This window comes from Lissotriton vulgaris, chromosome 5 (genome assembly GCF_964263255.1).
Source record: "Lissotriton vulgaris chromosome 5, aLisVul1.2, whole genome shotgun sequence".
In the NCBI taxonomy this organism is placed as follows: domain Eukaryota; kingdom Metazoa; phylum Chordata; class Amphibia; order Caudata; family Salamandridae; genus Lissotriton; species Lissotriton vulgaris.
This window is the reverse complement of record NC_141693.1, coordinates 1054619407-1054640007: the sequence shown is the minus strand read 5'-3', so window position 1 is coordinate 1054640007 and position 20601 is coordinate 1054619407. Positions and strand designations below refer to the sequence as shown.

General features: G+C 50.2%; 1 protein-coding gene across 2 annotated transcripts in view; it reads right to left on the bottom strand.

Moving 5' to 3' along the window:
* The window catches only part of BORCS7 (BLOC-1 related complex subunit 7), a 76504-nt gene that overhangs the window by 18510 nt on the left and 37393 nt on the right, over nt 1–20601 (bottom strand). For both annotated transcript variants that reach the window (XM_086922706.1, XM_086922707.1), the window contains exon 2: nt 5765–5827. In XM_086922706.1, coding sequence (XP_086778832.1) covers nt 5765–5827 — 63 coding nt within the window. The remainder of the gene's footprint in view (nt 1–5764; nt 5828–20601) is intronic.

The window sequence follows — 20601 nt, the reverse complement described above, 5'->3', positions numbered from 1 at the left end:
CTCCACTCTGAAGCTCCACTCGGAAGCTCCACTCGGAAGCTCCACTCGGAAGCTCCACTCTGAAGCTCCACTCTGAAGCTCCACTCTGCACTCTGAAGCTCCACTCTGCACTCTGAAGCTCCACTCTGAAGCTCCACTCTGAAGCTCCACTCTGAAGCTCCACTCTGAAGCTCCACTCTGAAGCTCCACTCTGCACTCTGAAGCTCCACTCTGAAGCTCCACTCTGAAGCTCCACTCTGAAGCTCCACTCTGAATCTGCACTCTGAAGCTCCACTCTGAAGCTCCACTCTGCACTCTGAAGCTCCACTCTGAAGCTCCACTCTGAATCTCCACTCGGAAGCTCCACTCTGAAGCTCCACTCGGAAGCTCCACTCTGAAGCTCCACTCTGAAGCTCCACTCTGCACTCTGAAGCTCCACTCTGCACTCTGAAGCTCCACTCTGAAGCTCCACTCTGAATCTGCACTCGGAAGCTCCACTCGGAAGCTCCACTCGGAAGCTCCACTCGGAAGCTCCACTCGGAAGCTCCACTCTGCACTCTGAAGCTCCACTCTGCACTCTGAAGCTCCACTCTGAAGCTCCACTCTGCACTCTGAAGCTCCACTCTGAAGCTCCACTCTGAAGCTCCACTCTGAAGCTCCACTCTGAAGCTCCACTCTGCACTCTGAAGCTCCACTCTGAAGCTCCACTCTGAAGCTCCACTCTGAAGCTCCACTCTGAAGCTCCACTCTGAAGCTCCACTCTGCACTCTGAAGCTCCACTCTGAAGCTCCACTCTGCACTCTGAAGCTCCACTCTGAATCTGCACTTTGAAGCTCCACTCTGAAGCTCCACTCTGCACTCTGAAGCTCCACTCTGAAGCTCCACTCTGAAGCTCCACTCTGAAGCTCCACTCTGAAGCTCCACTCTGCACTCTGAAGCTCCACTCTGAAGCTCCACTCTGAAGCTCCACTCTGAAGCTCCACTCTGAAGCTCCACTCTGAAGCTCCACTCTGAAGCTCCACTCGGAAGCTCCACTCGGAAGCTCCACTCTGAAGCTCCACTCTGAAGCTCCACTCTGAAGCTCCACTCTGAAGCTCCACTCTGAAGCTCCACTCTGAAGCTCCACTCTGCACTCTGAAGCTCCACTCTGAAGCTCCACTCTGAATCTGCACTCTGAATCTGCACTCTGAATCTGCACTCTGAATCTGCACTCGGAAGCTCCACTCGGAAGCTCCACTCGGAAGCTCCACTCGGAAGCTCCACTCGGAAGCTCCACTCTGCACTCTGAAGCTCCACTCTGCACTCTGAAGCTCCACTCTGAAGCTCCACTCTGCACTCTGAAGCTCCACTCTGAAGCTCCACTCTGCACTCTGAAGCTCCACTCTGAAGCTCCACTCTGAAGCTCCACTCTGAAGCTCCACTCTGAAGCTCCACTCTGAAGCTCCACTCTGAAGCTCCACTCTGCACTCTGAAGCTCCACTCTGAAGCTCCACTCTGCACTCTGAAGCTCCACTCTGAAGCTCCACTCTGAAGCTCCACTCTGAAGCTCCACTCTGAAGCTCCACTCTGAAGCTCCACTCTGAAGCTCAACTCTGAAGCTCCACTCTGAAGCTCCACTCTGCACTCTGAAGCTCCACTCTGAAGCTCCACTCTGCACTCTGAAGCTCCACTCTGAATCTGCACTTTGAAGCTCCACTCTGAAGCTCCACTCTGCACTCTGAAGCTCCACTCTGAAGCTCCACTCTGCACTCTGAAGCTCCACTCTGAAGCTCCACTCTGCACTCTGAAGCTCCACTCTGAAGCTCCACTCTGCACTCTGAAGCTCCACTCTGAAGCTCCACTCTGAAGCTCCACTCTGAAGCTCCACACTGAAGCTCCACTCTGAAGCTCCACTCTGCACTCTGAAGCTCCACTCGGAAGCTCCACTCGGAAGCTCCACTCTGAAGCTCCACTCTGAAGCTCCACTCTGAAGCTCCACTCTGAAGCTCCACTCTGCACTCTGAAGCTCCACTCTGAAGCTCCACTCTGAAGCTCCACTCTGAAGCTCCACTCGGAAGCTCCACTCGGAAGCTCCACTCTGAAGCTCCACTCTGAAGCTCCACTCTGAAGCTCCACTCTGAAGCTCCACTCTGAAGCTCCACTCGGAAGCTCCACTCTGAAGCTCCACTCGGAAGCTCCACTCGGAAGCTCCACTCTGAAGCTCCACTCTGAAGCTCCACTCTGAAGCTCCACTCTGAAGCTCAACTCTGAAGCTCAACTCTGAAGCTCAACTCTGAAGCTCCACTCTGCACTCTGAAGCTCCACTCTGCACTCTGAAGCTCCACTCTGCACTCTGAAGCTCCACTCTGCACTCTGAAGCTCCACTCTGAATCTGCACTCTGAAGCTCCACTCTGAAGCTCCACTCTGAAGCTCCACTCTGAAGCTCCACTCTGAATCTGCACTCTGAAGCTCCACTCTGAAGCTCCACTCTGAAGCTCCACTCTGCACTCTGAAGCTCCACTCTGAAGCTCCACTCTGCACTCTGAAGCTCCACTCTGAAGCTCCACTCTGCACTCTGAAGCTCCACTCTGAAGCTCCACTCTGAAGCTCCACTCTGCACTCTGAAGCTCCACTCTGAAGCTCCACTCTGCACTCTGAAGCTCCACTCTGAAGCTCCACTCTGAAGCTCCACTCTGAAGCTCCACTCTGCACTCTGAAGCTCCACTCTGAAGCTCCACTCTGCACTCTGAAGCTCCACTCTGAAGCTCCACTCGGAAGCTCCACTCTGAAGCTCCACTCGGAAGCTCCACTCTGCACTCTGAAGCTCCACTCTGAAGCTCCACTCTGAAGCTCCACTCTGAATCTGCACTCTGAAGCTCCACTCTGAAGCTCCACTCTGCACTCTGAAGCTCTACTCTGAAGCTCCACTCTGAAGCTCCACTCTGAAGCTCCACTCTGAAGCTCCACTCTGAAGCTCCACTCTGAAGCTCCACTCTGCACTCTGAAGCTCCACTCTGAAGCTCCACTCTGAAGCTCCACTCTGAAGCTCCACTCTGAAGCTCCACTCTGAAGCTCCACTCTGAAGCTCCACTCTGCACTCTGAAGCTCCACTCTGAAGCTATACTCTGAAGCTCCACTCTGCACTCTGAAGCTCCACTCTGAAGCTCCACTCTGCACTCTGAAGCTCCACTCTGAAGCTCCACTCTGCACTCTGAAGCTCCACTCTGAAGCTCCACTCTGAAGCTCCACTCTGAAGCTCCACTCTGAAGCTCCACTCTGAAGCTCCACTCTGAAGCTCCACTCTGCACTCTGAAGCTCCACTCTGAAGCTCCACTCTGCACTCTGAAGCTCCACTCTGAAGCTCCACTCTGCACTCTGAAGCTCCACTCTGAATCTGCACTCTGAATCTGCACTCTGAATCTGCACTCTGAATCTGCACTCTGAAGCTCCACTCTGAAGCTCCACTCTGAAGCTCCACTCTGAAGCTCCACTCTGCACTCTGAAGCTCCACTCTGAAGCTCCACTCTGCACTCTGAAGCTCCACTCTGAAGCTCCACTCTGAAGCTCCACTCTGAAGCTCCACTCTGAAGCTCCACTCTGAAGCTCCACTCTGCACTCTGAAGCTCCACTCTGAAGCTCCACTCTGCACTCTGAAGCTCCACTCTGAAGCTCCACTCTGCACTCTGAAGCTCCACTCTGAAGCTCCACTCTGCACTCTGAAGCTCCACTCTGAATCTGCACTCTGAAGCTCCACTCTGAAGCTCCACTCTGAAGCTCCACTCTGAAGCTCCACTCTGAAGCTCCACTCTGAAGCTCCACTCTGCACTCTGAACGGTCAGACTCCAAAAATCGGCCCTAATCACAATAGTATTATTTCACCTGCGTGAATATAAGTCTTTGAAATTCTGGCCAGTGGTAATACACACAAGTAATATAAAATTGTTGTTCCAAAGAGCATTAAATGGAAATAAAACAAGTACCAGACCCATTGACGCCTGCACCTTAAAAGTGAAACTGACTGAAGCAAGCGCCAGGGCCACGTTGAAAAAAAAAGCCACACACATTAGATGCAGTCAAGGCGCGCTCACGAGGTCAGAAGGCACTCCACAGGAACAACTACCAGACACATTGTTTCATTTCACTCTGAAAGTGCAGGCGTCAAAGTGAAACTGACTAAAGGAAGCGCACAGCCCATTAGATGCAGTCAAGGCGCGCTCACGAGGTCAAATCTCCAAAGGAGAAGCTCGTGACAGCCTGACTACAGCAGAAAAAGCTCGTAACAGTCTGATGTCCACAATATTCCCAGAAAAGTGGCAACATAAGTTGTCTCGCATAGACAGCAAAAGCTTCGCTTTTGCTTTCGTCTAGGCGAGACCTAAAAAAGCTTAAACGGTCTCCACACCTAGCTTGGATCTCTTGCCAATTAATACTTCTGCCTACCACTATAACATGTCCCAGCTCTTATCTAGATTTTGGGCGGAGTTTAGCAGTCTTAATGAAAACCAGTGTCTGAGATCCAGCTTCCTGTACCATCTTATCAAAAAAGAAACTATCCAAGCATCCCTTACAATCAATTAAAGAACTATCATATCCAAGAAAGAGGCTTTATAGTATGTTCGAACCTGGGGCAGTGCCAACCCCCCTGTTTAATATCCTGTTGAAGCACTGGAAATTTGACCCTTTAAACCTTCTTATTCCAGATAAACTGTCGAAATATTATTTCTAGTTCTTTAAAATATGTTGCGTTCATTTTTATCGGGACATTTGTCAAAAGAAAAATCAATAAAGGTAAAATAAACATTTTTATGATAGCTACATGGCCAATTAATGTAAGAGGAGTAAGTGTCCATCTGTCTAGCAGGCTTTTGATTTTTTTTCAACATTGCTTCATAATTCAATTTAGGTATTTCCGCATAACGAATGGTGACATATCCCCAGATATCGGGTCGGGGGAGAGACCTTACCGTTGAAAATTACACGTGACAATATCACAACAGGTATTAAGCAACAACATGTCTGTCTTGTTGCGATTGATTTTATATCTCCCAATTAATTAAAACTGCACGAATTCTGTCAACGCTGTTTCGATATTCTGCTCTTCAGGTCTAAGATAAAGAATGATGTCTTCCGCAAACAATTTTAATTTTGACATTCCTACTATTGGTGCATTTATCTCCAAATTTGTCCTAATCCTGACAGCCAATGGTTCAATAAAGAAAGTAAACAGCATGGGGATAAGGGACAGCCCTGTCGGGTCCCCCGATTAATATCAACCATCCCTGCTAAATAAGAATTTATAAAGACCTGAGTCTGTGCCCCCCGATATACATTACACAGCATGTTAGTGATTTGAGAAGGAAACCCCACCCTTCTGAGGCCGTAAAAAAGAGTGTCCCAATTCACGAGATCAAATGCTTTCTCAGCGTCAATCATTATTATAAGCGTGGGTATTTGATTTGTGTTAAAGAAATCAAGTGCAATAAAGTAATTATTGTATGAGGTTTTAAGCAACACAGATTCATTTAAATTATAACCACTAAGACCACCTGCCTACTTGTATGCACGTTGGAGGGCGATTCAAACAAGGGTATGCTTTACTAATGCTATGATTACTGATCAACTATCATCAAGAGTCTTAACTTCATGTCCAGGAAGCTGGCAACTCCAAAGGCTTTTTAATTGACCACATAATGTACACTTCTATTCCCCTTATGAAGACTGTCATAATTCTGCACATTATAGTTAAGTACACTGTAAATACATACACATGTGATTTAGAAAGAGATCCAACAAAAGATGCCTTACATCTTCAGAATGTAAAATTGAATCTTCCTGCATCACCATGTTTCTAGCAGCTTGACCAAGGAGCTATAGAATACAAAAACAAACATGTTAAAGCATTTTTAAACATTCTACGCCACAAGATATTTTCGTCATAATATAGATTTTTGCATTAAATATAAAAATAATTAGAAGACGGGCATCCCATTTCCAGTGGATATATACATGTTTGTTATTTATCATTTGTTGAACACTGCTAGTGTTTTTCACTATATTCGTGTTTCTCAATACTCCATATCTTCAAGCCCGCAAACAAAAATAGTTTGTACATTATGTGGTATGAATCTAAAAGGAGGCAGACTATGCTGCACAAAAATGTATTAGGAGTTAACTACTCCACATGTACATTCTCAACCTGAAAATAATTCTTGGCCTCCCTATGTATGTGCCCTGTTTTTGTTTGTTATTCCTCAAGCTTGCAATGACATAAGGACATTACATAGTGGCACAGTATGAAGAGTCTATGTGTATTTATGCATGTCTGAGTTTTTGTACAGTAGCATATTAAAATCCAGACCTGTGGGGTCGTGGATGGGGTAACAATATAGCGGTCATATCCCTCTGAAACACCTTGCTGGTACCTGGTACCTGATATCCTGCATCCCTGAGAAGCATTGAACCAGATGGAGCTGCAACACTACCTGCTGAGCTGGGGAGGGGGGGGGCCTTCAGAAGGAGCCGGTGATCACCAATGCCATTTGGGGGGGGGCTCCTGTGCTTGGTGCAGCCTGCTGCGGCCTTCGCAAACTGCAGGGAGGTGGCACCAGGGGCTCTGCAGCCCAGAAACGGGGGTGCTGCCCCCCCACGTGAAAGTCTGTTGTGCTTGCGGTCACCGGGTGATCTGGAGGAAGTTGGGGCAGTCATTGACACTTAGGGTGACACTCAGTGTGGTCCAGGGGACAGAAGTGGCCTGTGCGGGCCCAGGGGTGAGATCCAACAGCAGTGTGGCCTGAACCAGGGGGCACCAGCCCGCCCCTGTGTGGAGCTTTGTCGCACCGAAATCCGTTTGGGGACAACTCCCAGCTGCTGCCCGATCTCCGAGACACCTGGAAAGAGCAGAGAGGAGGCGAGCGCTATCGGCTCCTTCTCCTGCCCCCATTCTCTGCTTGGCCTGAGACAAACAGAGCTGCATGTGGGCCTCCTCCCTAATATCTAGACCCTGAGAGACCTCCCCCACACACCTGGCTAGCCCGGGTAGGGGAGGGCCAGGAGGACATGCTCCCGCTTTCACAGTAATCCTACCCAAAAAACTATATTAATTCCAAATGCTCCCCACTCCAATACTGCAAGCATACAACAAGACCTAACCACTTTCATATGGTGAGGAAAACAGCCAAGACTCCCAAACAAACTCCTTATGATACCTCGGGACAGAAGCGGGTTAGTGTGACCCAATCTTCTAGAATACTATTGGGAGTCACATCTCCGATACATCTCGGAGTGGGTAGTCCGCTAGAGCGAGGAGCATTGGCAACATATGGATTGGGCTGTATCCTGCAAACCCCTGTGGGACTTAGCATGACTTCCACAGTGGTCTCGACAGCGCATCACATACTTAGCCACCCCCATGTAGACAGTGTTGGAAATCTAATATAAGGTCGCAATCTCTAGGGGCCTTACTTCCTTTATATCCCCCAATACACCCTTGGCATGCAATCCAAACTTCCCACCAGCCCTGTACCAAATTCCTTTTTAAAGTGGGCGGAAGGGGAGTGTCGTACAATTCGGGATCTTTTTTAAGGCAGCCATTTTAAATCACTGTGTAAAAAGGAATTTCACCTATCTGAAGAGACTAGACTATAATACTTCCAGATCCGGCACTGGCTGCACACACCATTGAAAACCCAAGGGGCGACTCAGCCTTTTACCCCCTTTGAGATTCTGGTGTGTTCCTAGGATGGGCCCCGGGCATGGTTTCTCGCACTTACCAAATATTACAAAACTCTGCCCCGATTAAATTCCACACGTAACAGACACAATGGCAAACAGACAGCAGAGATGAGGTCACCCCTAAGCAATGGTGTTGTGTAACATTTTAGGACCTTATTGTAATTTTCCCGATTCATGCCCTTATATAGGTGTAAATCACCATATCCTTATACAGGCATAAGAATAATAACCATATTTAGACATAGCTCATGCAGTCCAAATACGGCAGGGCTACTTCCACTAGTTCCGAAAATCTACAACGATTTCTTGGAAAACTCGGCTTCAGCAGCTAGGGTCTTCCCTGACTTGTCCAACAACTCATGGAGTTTTCAAAGAACTGAGACTCTTTGATGACGTTATTATGTCCACCTTTACGTTAATCTCAGCACCTTCAAGGTATAAATATGCCCACACTTGCCATAGCAAACACACAGTGGTTTGGAGCAGTTCGACAATCTACTTGTCCGACGCGCCCTGCTACTGCAAGTGCCGAAGGAAGCCGACCATCCAGCAGACGCACTAGGAGAGACGCTGTCTTTTCTCCTGCCGAGAAATCCAGCTCCAGTGTTTCCAAGCTACCATTGCGGGTTGTTGGGAAATCGAGTCCTGGGCCTGACCTTCTTCATTCCAAATCAAGGTAAGGAGCTGATTATTAAGCAAAAAAGAATACAAAGTTCCCCGGGGACAACAAAAGAGGTATGTGTGTGTGAATCTGGATTAGAGCAAGAGCAGGGAACGGGGTGTTCCCTTGTTGGAACCAGGAGACCTCACACACCCAGAAGCTTAGGTGTCATGCTTCATCATTGGTCTCCTGCTCCTCGTCAGACTGGCGCTGCAATGTCCGACGGGCGCCATAGGCGCTCTTTGTTGGAGATCTTTTGTTCCAGCCAATGGTTTGAGTGCGTGTGAGGGGTCTGGTGAAGGTGTAGTCGTGTGGGAATGGTGAGGTTTAAAAAAGGCGAGTCAATACACTAGGGACTTTATTCAAGTGGCTTACTCCCTTAGTTAAAATGGTGGGAGGGGAGAAAGGAACCATGAGGTGCACAGTAAACTAACTCAACCCTCTAAAAAGGTCGGCATGTTTCTTGCCTTGCTGGCAATTCTTCAGGACCTCGGGTGCTAGGTACTACACAGTGAGAAAGATAAAAAAGAAGAGATAGATACAACCTCACTGGGTCAATCAGGAAGCAGGCCAAGTGGTCCTGCTTTTAGAGGGGAGACCCTAGAAATAACCCTAAAGGGCATCTCAGTCTGTTCCCGTGGGGCTGTTGGTAAAGGTAAGATACCTCAGATCAGAACAGCCAGGGCGTAGAACCTACCCCCAACAGAAAGCGCCCCACTCGGTAGCGCGGAACACCATGAACAATCCTTTATTTCCTGTCTCCAAACCAGACAATACATATCGTCTAGTCTTGGATTACAGACGTTTTCAGAACAAAATTCACACAGCGCAGTACTGATGAATAACATCATTCGCAAAAAAATACAAAACGACATTAGATATTTCAAACGGTTTCTTCTGTCAAAACATTGCACCTGAAAGCAGGTACTTGACCGCTTTCTCAATAATGGAGACACAACAAAACGCTTGTCTCCCCCAGGGATTCAAGAACAGTCCTGGATTATTTTCAGCCAGAGTAGCAGAGTTACTACAAACGTATGATGATGAGGCATTATCTTATGTCGATGACACTTGTACACAAAAGCTGAAATCAAATTCACTTCAACAGAAAAAATTCTGACAGCGGTTTAAACTGCAGTGGCAAGAGAAAGAGCACTCGCACAGGGTAAACCCATAAAAATTGTTACTCTTGTCCCTGCCTTAGAGGCAGTGACAAAGGCAAGCATTCCGAATGCAAAAGCTTTACATCCAACATGGATACAATGGGTTAATTCTCTTGCTGCGACAGACGTTTCTTTTACTTGAAGACACAAGAATGTCTCCAATACGAACAAGAATGTCCTCTGCCCACTGAAATTCTGCCTCTAGAACATTACGGCTGTATAATATATACAGACGGATCAGCACAGCCTGCAATTGGGGGAAAACAAGATTATAGTGCAGTGTGCGCGATTGCTAAAGGTCGTTGGCGCGATGGTAAATTCAGACCTATGGTCACAAAAACTCAATCTCTCGGAGACTGTACAGCTCAGCGAGCTGAACTCCAAGCTTTCAAGATGGCACTGGAAAATACCGATCACGAATTCCCCACACTCATAGTGTGCGATTCATATTACTGCGTCCAGTCTTACAATGAATATCTGCAGAACTGGGTTCAAAATGGTTTGAAAGACGCAAAAGGTGGCACAATCAAGCATAAAATGCTTTGGGGGGGCGTGGCCAAGATGACGGGGTGAGCGGACGCTTCCTCCCGTAGCTCCTCCGGCCCGGCTCAGCTCGAGCCCCGATTTCTGCGCTTCTCTCCCCCCGCGGCTGCTTTGCGGGCGAGAGGACTGTGCCGGAGTTCCTGGGGCACATTTTGATACTACTCTGACTCCCATCGCCCTGGAGGAAGTGCCCTGAAAGTTTATTCAAAGATCGGACTACGGAGCAGAGCCTGGATCGGACCACGGAGAGGGGCCTGGGAGGCGGAGCGTATTGCGGCGCTGTCCGAGCGCCTCGGCTGGGCCGAGTGCTGAAAGCTGGTGATCCCGAGGGATCGGACCCGACGTGCTCCGCAGAGTGCGGGTGCCCTCCGGCCGGGGCCTACGTGACCGGAGTCACCGCTGCACAGCGGACCCTGGACCCTCGCTGGTGCCCTGCCCCTTCACTACCGATGTCGGTACATGATACGACGTGGACCCCGAACCTGGAGGCGGGAGACGGAGGCGTTTGAACGGCGGCCGATCTGGGTGTACCCGCTGGTACAACTGTGAGACACTGGCTTTGAACTTTCCTGGCCCATTGCAGCCCGAGGGTCGCCGGCGGTCTTGCCGGCCTGGGCCGCCCCCTAAGGTTCCGCCCTGCCGCCATCTTGTCACTGAGGAGCTGGAGCTGGCGACCTTCACCCGCGCCCCTGCCGAACGGGTGCCTACTTTCACCCTGGCTCCTGCACTACCTTCCCTGGGAGTGAACTACTGGAGGTCCCTGACTTTGGCTCTGTTTGCCACCCTGGTCGGTTCTATGATCGTCTTGCCCCGGCCTGCGCCGCCATTTTGTCGCATCACCCTTGTCCCCGGCGGGGCCTTCACATCTGGTGCCCTCGAGCGACTGGACGCATCTACAGCGGCCAGCCCTGAGCTTTGCCCACTGCTGAGGCCAAGATGACTGGGAGAGGAGGCGCGAAAAGGGGAGACCGCACTCTACCAGACATGCTCAGCAGGGCCCAGCAGCTGCGGGACAGGACACAACCGTCCCCGGGGTCCTCTCGGGCCTCGGCAGACGCCACTGGAGGCGAGCCACCGGTCACGAGGTCCTTCATGGAGGAATTATTCAGCTCCCTCAAAGAGGACTTCCAGACGCTCAAGAACGAGGTGGCCAGTGAGGTCCGAGAAGTACGCAGAGAGGTCGAGGGCCTTGGCGAACGTGTGGACACGGTGGAAACGGCGGCCCAGCGCCGCGATGAGGAGATAGTCCATCTCCAGCAGGACGTTCTCCGCCTACGGGAGCAGTGTGTCGAGCTCCAGGCCCACTCTGAGGACCTCGAGAACAGGTCCAGGCGGAACAATATCCGGGTGCGGGGTGTCCCATCCGCGGATGAGGGAACGGACCTGGTGGCCTATTTGCAGGACTTGTTCCGGGAGATTTTGGGAGAAGACACGGACTTTCCGGTCCGCATAGACAGAGCGCACAGAGTGGGCCGACAGCGCCAGTCATCGGCACCCCCCCCCTGATATTCTGGCGTTCCTGCCAGATTTCCCTTTGAAGGAGCGCATTATGACAGAGGCCCGCAGGAAGCAGCCTTTAACTTTCAGAGAGCGGCCCGTGGCGCTCTACCAGGACCTGTCCGCCATCACGCTGCAGAAGCGTAGGACCTTCCGGATCGCTACGGACTTTCTGCGGGAACATGAGACGCCCTACTCCTGGGGTCACCCCTTCCGTCTAATCTTCCGATGGAATGGGGTGTTACATCAGCTGTGCTCCCTCCAAGACGTCTGCGGGGTGTTGGGACTCACAGCCACGGAAGAAGACGGAGCGACGCCCGCATGGAGACGTCCGGAGAGAGGGAGCCGGCGAAGATCGAGGAGGCGACAATCGCCGGCGACTGCGAGCCGCCCTGACTCCCCTACCATCAGGGCGGATATGGCGGAGGCCCTGAGAACGGCGGCCAGGACCTTGCCTGAATCCAACGGCGTGGCCATGACGGCCTAACTTCACTCCGGGGGGAGAGATTCTTAGCCTCTACGATGCTGGGTTGGGGCTGGGGGTTGGGAGGGGACGGTTGGAGGTGAGTGGCTGAACGTCCACTTGTTTGATTTCTGCAGACTTGCCTGTTCGGGCTGGACTGAGACAATGGGGTGTTTTTCTTTTTCTATGGTTTTGGCTAGTTGCCATGGGATGGTTCTGGGAGGGCTTAGGAGTTGGTTTGTTGTCGGTGGGGTCCCGTCCGATACTGCCCATGCACACGAGAGGCCGGTTCTGGCCTTCCCTGCGCCCCTGCCCCGCGCGCCCCCTCCGCTGATCCCTCGCTTGCTGCATAGCGCTTCGATCCCCTGGGAGCGATGCCGTCGCTGAAGGTGGTGACCCTTAATGTTAAGGGTCTGAACAACCCTGTGAAGCGTAGGGCGATCCTTTCCCTGTTAGAGGGGACGCAAGCGGACATCTGCCTTTTGCAGGAAACTCATTTACTTTCCAAAGATTGTCACAGGTTGCGCTCTGCCAAGTTCCCCACCCAATTCTTCTCTTCGGCGGCGACCAAGACTGCGGGTGTAGCCATTCTTTTAGCCAGCTCCTTCAGGGGCGAGGTATTGTACAAATATGCCGAGCAGAAGGGGAGGCTCCTAGTGTATCGCATGCGGCTTGGGGGTATCGCCTTCACGGTTGGCTCCGTTTACAGCCCGAATGACCATCAGGATCGTTTCCTGGAATCAGTGTTGGTGGACGTCACTGCCTCGCCTGATCGCCATGTTGTCTTGGGGGGAGACCTAAATATGGTCTTCGACTCAGCTATGGATAGGTCTGCCCAACGCTTCCCGCAGACGGGGGAGCTTTCCCGAGCGGTGCAGGACCGGATTGCGGAGATGGATCTGCATGACCTCTGGCGCACTATGCACCCCACCGATAGGGACTATTCATACTTCTCCCACGCGCACCGCACTTATTCGCGGTTGGACTACCTCTTGGTGAGCGGACCGCTTCGCTCGGCCGCCACGGCGGCAGATATCGGGGTTTTATCCCTGTCCGATCATGCACCGGTTTCCGGAGTCTTTGCTTGGCCGGCAGCCCCCCCCCTCCAGAGGGATGTGGCGGCTTCGGGACACTCTTCTGCATAGGAAGTCGGTGGTGAAGCGAGTGGAGGAGGTCATTCAGGAGTATCTGGTCCACAATAGCAACTCCGACACGTCTCTAGCGACGCAGTGGGCAGCCTTGAAGGCGGTCCTCAGGGGGGAATTTATTTCCATTTCCTCGGCGGAGAACAGAGAGCGGCAATGTAAGAGGGACGAACTGACGGCGCGAGTCAGAGAACTTGAGCAGGTTCACCGCCGAACGGGGGCTCCTCGAGTTTGGAGGCAGCTGAAAGCGGCGAGGAAACTCCTCTCTGCGCTAGATCTAGATCGGGCGGAATACGCAGCGTTGAGTCTGAAGCATGCCTTTTATACGGGCGGAGACAGATGCGGTAAGCTCCTGGCCCATCGGCTCTGGGCTGCGCAGCAACGCAATGTGGTGAAGGAGCTAGTGGGTGCAGATGGGGTTCCGGTTTCCGGTGACGCGGATGTGGCGGATTCCTTCCGTAGCTTTTACGAGGCGCTATACGCCGCGGAACCCTCCCCACCGGGAGAAGCTGAGGCCTATCTGGAGTCTATGACCCTCCCGGCTCTGGAGCCCGCCCAGGCGGACCACCTGGAGAGGGACATCCATGTGGAGGAAGTCATCTCCGCTATCGCACGATTGAAGCACGGTAAGGCCCCGGGCCCGGATGGCTACACGGCCTTGTTCTACAAGACCTTCTGCTCCACTGTGGCGCCTATCCTGGCTCGCCTGTTCAACTCCTTCTCTGAGCCGGGGGCTATCCCGCCGGACCTTCTTTCCGCGACGGTGTCGGTTATTCCGAAACCCGGGAAGGATCGGACCCTGTGCGGTTCATATCGGCCTATTTCGCTTCTGAATGTGGACCTTAAGCTCTACACAGGGATCCTGGCGGCCAGACTGGGACTGCACCTACCGGGCCTGGTGGAGGCGGACCAGGCTGGTTTTGTGCCCAGTAGGCAGACAGTCGACAACACCAAGAGGGTGGCGCACGTGTTAGAAAAGGCCTCACGCGTCCCGGGGGAACGGATGTTACTGTCGGTCGATGCGGAGAAGGCCTTTGATAGGGTTCATTGGCCGTACCTTGAGCTGGTTCTCGGGAAACTGGGGATCGGCGAGAAGTTCCGCACCATGGTCTTCAATTGTTATAAGAGACCGTCAGCATCGGTGCGAGTCAACGGACACAGCTCTAGTAGTTTTGCCATTGAGCGGGGTACGAGACAGGGCTGCCCCCTCTCACCGCTCTTGTTCGCCCTCTATATGGAGCCGTTCGCCCAGAGGATTCGCTACAATCAGGACGCTGTTGGGGTTAAGATGGGTCAATATACCCATACTGTTAGCCTATATGCGGACGATGTCCTGCTGACCCTGGATGACCCCAGGCGGTCACTCCCTGCTTGCGTCCAGGAACTGAACGCCTTTGCACGCGTGGCTGGCTTTAAAATGAACATGTCCAAATCGGCTGCCCTGGATGTGTCGCTCTCCGCGGACACCAGGCGAGACCTCCAGCGTCTTTTCCCTATGCAGTGGTCCTCTTCCACGGTGCCTACCTGGGGATCCTGCTTGCTCCTTCGCTGCCTGAAATGGTCAAAGCCAACTATTCTTCCCTTAGCAAGAAGATTAAGGAGGAACTCGGCCGATGGGGCAAGGGCCTGCTCTCGTGGCTGGGCCGTATCGCAGCGGTGAAGATGACGGTACTGCCTCAGATCTTGTATCTTTTTCGCGCTCTACCTCTCCAGCCCCCTGTGGGTTGGATACAGCAAGCGCAGGCTGACATCTCCCGTTTCATGTGGCAGGGCCGCAAGCCTCGGATGAAGAGGGTTCTTTCCACGCTTGCCCCGGAGGCGGGGGGTCTCGGTGTTCCGGACCTCCGGAAGTATTTTCAAGCGGCGCAACTCCGGTACTTGGTGGAATGGAGCAGGTGGGAATCGGACAAGCACTGGCTCTTTCAAGATCAGGCGGTTGCAGGTCGCACCCTTCAAGAGGTTCCATTCCTGCGGCGCGCACATCGCCCGGCTAATCTCTACGCCTCCTTTGTCACCCGGGCTCCACTGCGAGTGTGGGATGCGGTTTGTGAGCTCCGCGAGCTAACTACTTTCCCATCGCCGTTTACACCCATAGTTGGTAACCCAGACTTTACTCCGGGCCTAGAACCGGGAGCTTTTTCTCACTGGGTGAGTGCGGGTTGCAGGGTGCTCTTTCAGATTTACGGGCCGGAGGGCGTGCTCCCTTTCCAACAACTCCGACAGGAATTTGGTCTGACGGAGGTGGACAGACTGCGTTATATGCAGGTCCGTCACTGGGCTCTCCAACCCCAAGTGTGCGACGTCGCAGCCCGTCAAATCACACCTTACGAGCGGTGGCTGGTGACCCGGACCTCGGATGCCAAGCTTATCACCGATCTGTACAAATTTCTCCAACCCCCGCCGTTTCATTACCACAACCCGGGGAGAGAGCGCTGGCACAGGGAGTTGGGCAGAACCCTGAGCCACAAGGAGTGGGACAAGATCGCATATCGGGCGAGGCACTCTGCGTACCACACTGGGCTGACGGAGACCTTCACCAAGGTGTCCACCTACTGGTATTACACCCCGGTGAGGCTCTACGAGATGCACAAACTCACCGACAAGGGTTGCTGGCGAGGCTGCGGACAGGAGGGTACTCTATCGCACATTCTCTGGGGGTGCCCGGTACTGTCTGCTTATTGGAAGGAGGTCTTAGATGAGGTGGACAGGCACTTTGAGGTTGAACTCCCGCGCTTCCCGGCATACGTCCTGCTAGGCCTTCCCAACGACTTGATGTACCCGCTGAAGTCCCGCAGGGGTAGGCAGATTGCTATTGCGCTAGGCTCAGCGGTTCAAAATATCCTTGTACACTGGCGCACCCCCACTGCCCCCTCTATCACTGGCTGGTTGCATAGACTCTGGCAGGTACTGGGTATGGAGAAGATGTCGCTCACTGTGGCTGGGAATGTAGACCAGTTCGAGGAGCTCTGGCACCCTTTCTTGGCACTGCTGTCCACGGAATTTCGCGAGCTCACATGTCCGAGGTACCTACGCCTTCTTAGGCTGACGCCGCCGGTGGCTCCAGCGGATTAGGAGGGATGGGATCAGGGGGACTGGGGGTTGAGGGTAGGCGGCTTGGGGTGAATGTTTTTATAACGGGCTATTGGACGGGGATGTTGGGGTATTGTTTTCTTCCTTTTCTTTTTCTGGGGACGGGGGCTTGGAGGGAGTGTGTTGTTTTCGCTGTGTTGCGGGACACTACTCGTGCTTAGCCTTGATTGGGAGGTCGGGGACTATTGGAGGGTCACTCGCACTGCCTTATTGCCTTACAGCATATGCCTTTTTCCCCTCCGGGACTACCGACCTCCCCACTTTCCACCAGAATTGCTGCAACATGTCTCGTTTTGTACTGTATGTAAACTTAACCTCCTACTTCCCTTCCCCATGTTTTTTATGTTTAATAAAATGCTTTAAACCTAAAATGCTTTGGGAACAAGTACTTCTTTTACAGAAAGAACTACAAAAGACTCACGTGATCCATACACTGAGTCATCAGCGTGATGGCGTTCACGTTGAAGGGAATTCATTGGCTGATGAAGCCGGGAAGGCAGCTGTGCAAACGACTTCCGTAGCTGGAATCACTCTTTCAAAAACAAAAATAGAAAGCGAAATAATGCAAGCTGTCACTGCTTCAATAAAAGACAGTGGTAAAACATTACCAAAAGGCTTTCCACTCAAGTACTCATATATAACTGATGCGAATAATGTTCCGTTTGCTCGAATCCCTGGAGTGAGGGATAAAGTAATCCCAAACATGGAACACAGGTTAGGGCTAATCTTAGGAGCACATGAAGGGCTTGCCTCTGCACACGCAGGTGTTTCTGCCACAGTTTCATTATTAAAACAGCGATACTGGTGGCCGCGCATGAGGACACAAACCAGAAACTATGTTTTGGAAATTGAAATCTGCCAGAAAATGAAAGTTTCAACAGTGAAACGCCCGGCACAGACGCCCCTTCTAATTTCAGATAAACCATTAGCATGTGTTTACCTGGACCACTGCGGTCCCCTTCAGAGGGACGGTAACTATAAATACATCATGGTCGCAATGGATTCTTGTACAAGATTCATTTGGATGTGGCCTCAGCGCTCGGCTGACGCCCGAACTGTTATAAAAGATTTGCGAGTCTTTATCAGCACATACGCAATCGGCACGCTACATTCTGACCAGGGTCCTGCGTTTAGCTCCAGGGCTTACAAGAAGGCCATGGCCAGCTTGGGCGTTGCAATGCGGTTTTCGAGTCTATTCCATCCTGAGGGAAATTCGGTTGTGGAGAGAAAAAACCGTGACATAAAGCAATCTATAACAGCTAGGGTATTAGGTTCGGGTGACGGGTGGGTCAAACATCTAATAAGTGTCCAACGTAGTCTTAATAACCTGCCAAGAAACTCTCTGGGTGTAATCACTCCATATGAAATCCTTTTTGGTACTAGAATGATGATTGAAGACCTCGATCGTCATACTTCAGTAGTGGAACAAAATCCCTTTGATATCAAAGATCGTTTGGCTGTTTTACAGGACTTAAACGAAACAAGAAGAAGTCTAAGCAACACCAGCCAAAAGCCAACGACCACTGAAGAAAAACCACCTGTCCCAGTAAGACCTGTCTGGATTCCAAAGATTGGGGATCTGGTCAGAGAAAAAATAGTGGACAAGAAGGAATTTGGGCCTTCTTACAGAAAACCAGTATCTGTACTAGCAGTCCACGGATCAAGAACAGTGTTACTGCCGCCCCTTGCTGGAAGAAAGGAGAACCGGTCTGTATCAATTGACCTAGTAAAACCACATCATGTGGCGGATAATAAGTAGTAGGCCCAGTGGACTCCCAAGATGTAGCAGACAACCAAATCTTGCTACTATCCAAGAGGTTCAAACTGAAAGACTCATCACCTTTGAAGATTTGGCAGTGAGAAAAGAAGGACTATACAATAAAGCCATGGAACTTGTGCGTTTTGAAACCCAAATTACAGTTCGTCAAGAAACTCCCGTCAACAATGAAGTAGCATCGTGACTATACAAACATGTCAAGGAAACAAGCAGCTCCAGCGATTTCAAATAATCTGTATGCAATACCAACAATTGACAGAACTGCCTCTGGCTATTTCATCAACTTCAATACCTTTTCTGAGGCTCCCAGTGAACCTGAAACAGCACAGACAAACAAAACTTTCAAGGAACAATTAACGGAACTTGGTCAGGAGCTTGCAAAAACACATCTGGTTTCACCATGGGTTGAACTTTGGATTAGGTTAGGTGTATTTTAGCTCCTGCTATGGCTCATTCTTGTTTTAAGTTTGGGAAAGCTGATAGATGGAAAACATTAAAATGGACACAGCAAGTAAGAACATCAATTTGCTCCTGAAACTAACTAAATCATCTCATCGTGAACAACGAGACCTGTCATCAGTAAACATCACAGAGGTTCCTCTACCTGGTGGAATAGCATGGGATAGAACTGATTGTGACATTTATGGCCCTGTCGAGCTGCTGAAAATTCCACACCAATTTAAGGTTTCCTTGAGTGATTTTGTTTCACCTAGTACATTTTCTGATGATTGGGACTTTGAAACTGTTAAGAACATTTGCAAAACATGAATACTTAGAAGGTTCATCAAATTATGAAGAAACGTGTTGTTTTAATCATTTTGGACATCATTATTTGCATAAATCTGCAAACCCTAGAAATGTTTTAACTTCTAATCAATGGGAACATTGTCCAACACCTCCAAAAGGTAGCTCTAAAACATTCTATAGAAAATTTCCATATTTTACAGGTTTTAATGTCACAAACCCAGAAAGTTTTTACTTCAAAAATGTTAATAAGACAGGCATGAAAAGTATGTTGACAAATACTAAACAGATTTATTCTGCTGCCTTTTATGCTCAATTATCCACATTAGGCTTCAACTTTTGGAAAGACAATATTGAGACAAAAACTGTTTGGGGCACAAAAGACTGTCAGGTACAAGGTTTAGAAGCATTATTCAGAGCCTGCATCATCCCATAGAAAATAATGTTCTTAAATGAAACTATTCAACAGACATCTTGTCTTGGCCTGGCTAAGATAAAAGATTTAAACAAACCGTCCATACCTAAGCCCACACCTGACAGTAATTTAACTTCAGATGAGGAGGTAGAAGTAAATTATATTCTTCTACAAAACAGAACAAATCCTGAATGGAAAAATGGTTAATCTGGCCCACAGACACGAATATCTGTCAAAATAGATTCCTGAACAAGACACAAGGGTTTACAGTAACACGGCCAGATCCAAGATACATCCACAGACAACATCCAGGGATAATAACAACTTACAGTGTAGGAAAACTGTGCCTTGAATGGTTACAAAAATCCACACTTCCGGAGATAAAACAACACTTAACTTTACTTAAAGATGGCGTTGATTTACGAGAATTCTTACTTGGTCCTCGCAAACCACGTCATATACGTTTCATATACGCCGGTATATACGCTGCTTACAATGAAGCATGGAAAGTAACGCAAATGAAAACATCAAAAAGAATACGAGAAAATGGTCGTATTAATTTAGAGAAAGCACTCTCTGTAGTTGACAATAGGTTAACAACTCTGTCGTCCAGAATTTATTCTTTGGACAGCATTGTATCCTCTGCCATAGACATAATGGAACAGGACTTGCTAATTTTACAACATGGCCAGTCTCAATTACGTTCTATAATGCTGTTAGGCTGGACGTTACAACACCTTCGTTCTGGCTATGTGCCTTGGCGTCTAATCAACACTACGTCATTGTTTACTGTATTTAACCTTACAGATAAACAAATCTCTTTGGCACAGAGGGGAGCAGACCATACGGTGCTGAGCATAGAAAAACTGGAGAGATTACCATTGACCGTTTCTGAGTAACCATCAGTTGAATGGATAATACATGGCACCATCACGATACCAGTGACGATTTTCCAGTTTCAATTTTGCTTAAAACATATACCAGCAGGCCTGTATGAAGGTTGGGTAAAGAATACATAAAGTCGACCTGGGATTTACCATACACACACAAATGTTGGAGTGGGGAAAAGGAGGTATTTCTTAGCGGAATAAAATGTAAAACCACACTAAGCGGTACACTTCTGTGTCAAGGCATTAATTTACATGGAGCCTGTGAGGGTTCATCAAACAACTTATCATGTCACCTGCAGGGTTCACCGGCAGCGGTGATAGATCCAATTTTTAGGCAGCTTTCCAATGGAAGCTACACAATGCTCAATGATCACAGCTGTTGTGGAATGATGCCAGGGATAGCATATCTGGTTAGTGTGTCAGCCAGGGTCACTTGTTGTATGCAAGTATTGTTTCCGAAAACTAAGACAGACGGGGAGTCGCCACCATGTCCTTCACTGAACATCTCTTCTATACAAATTGA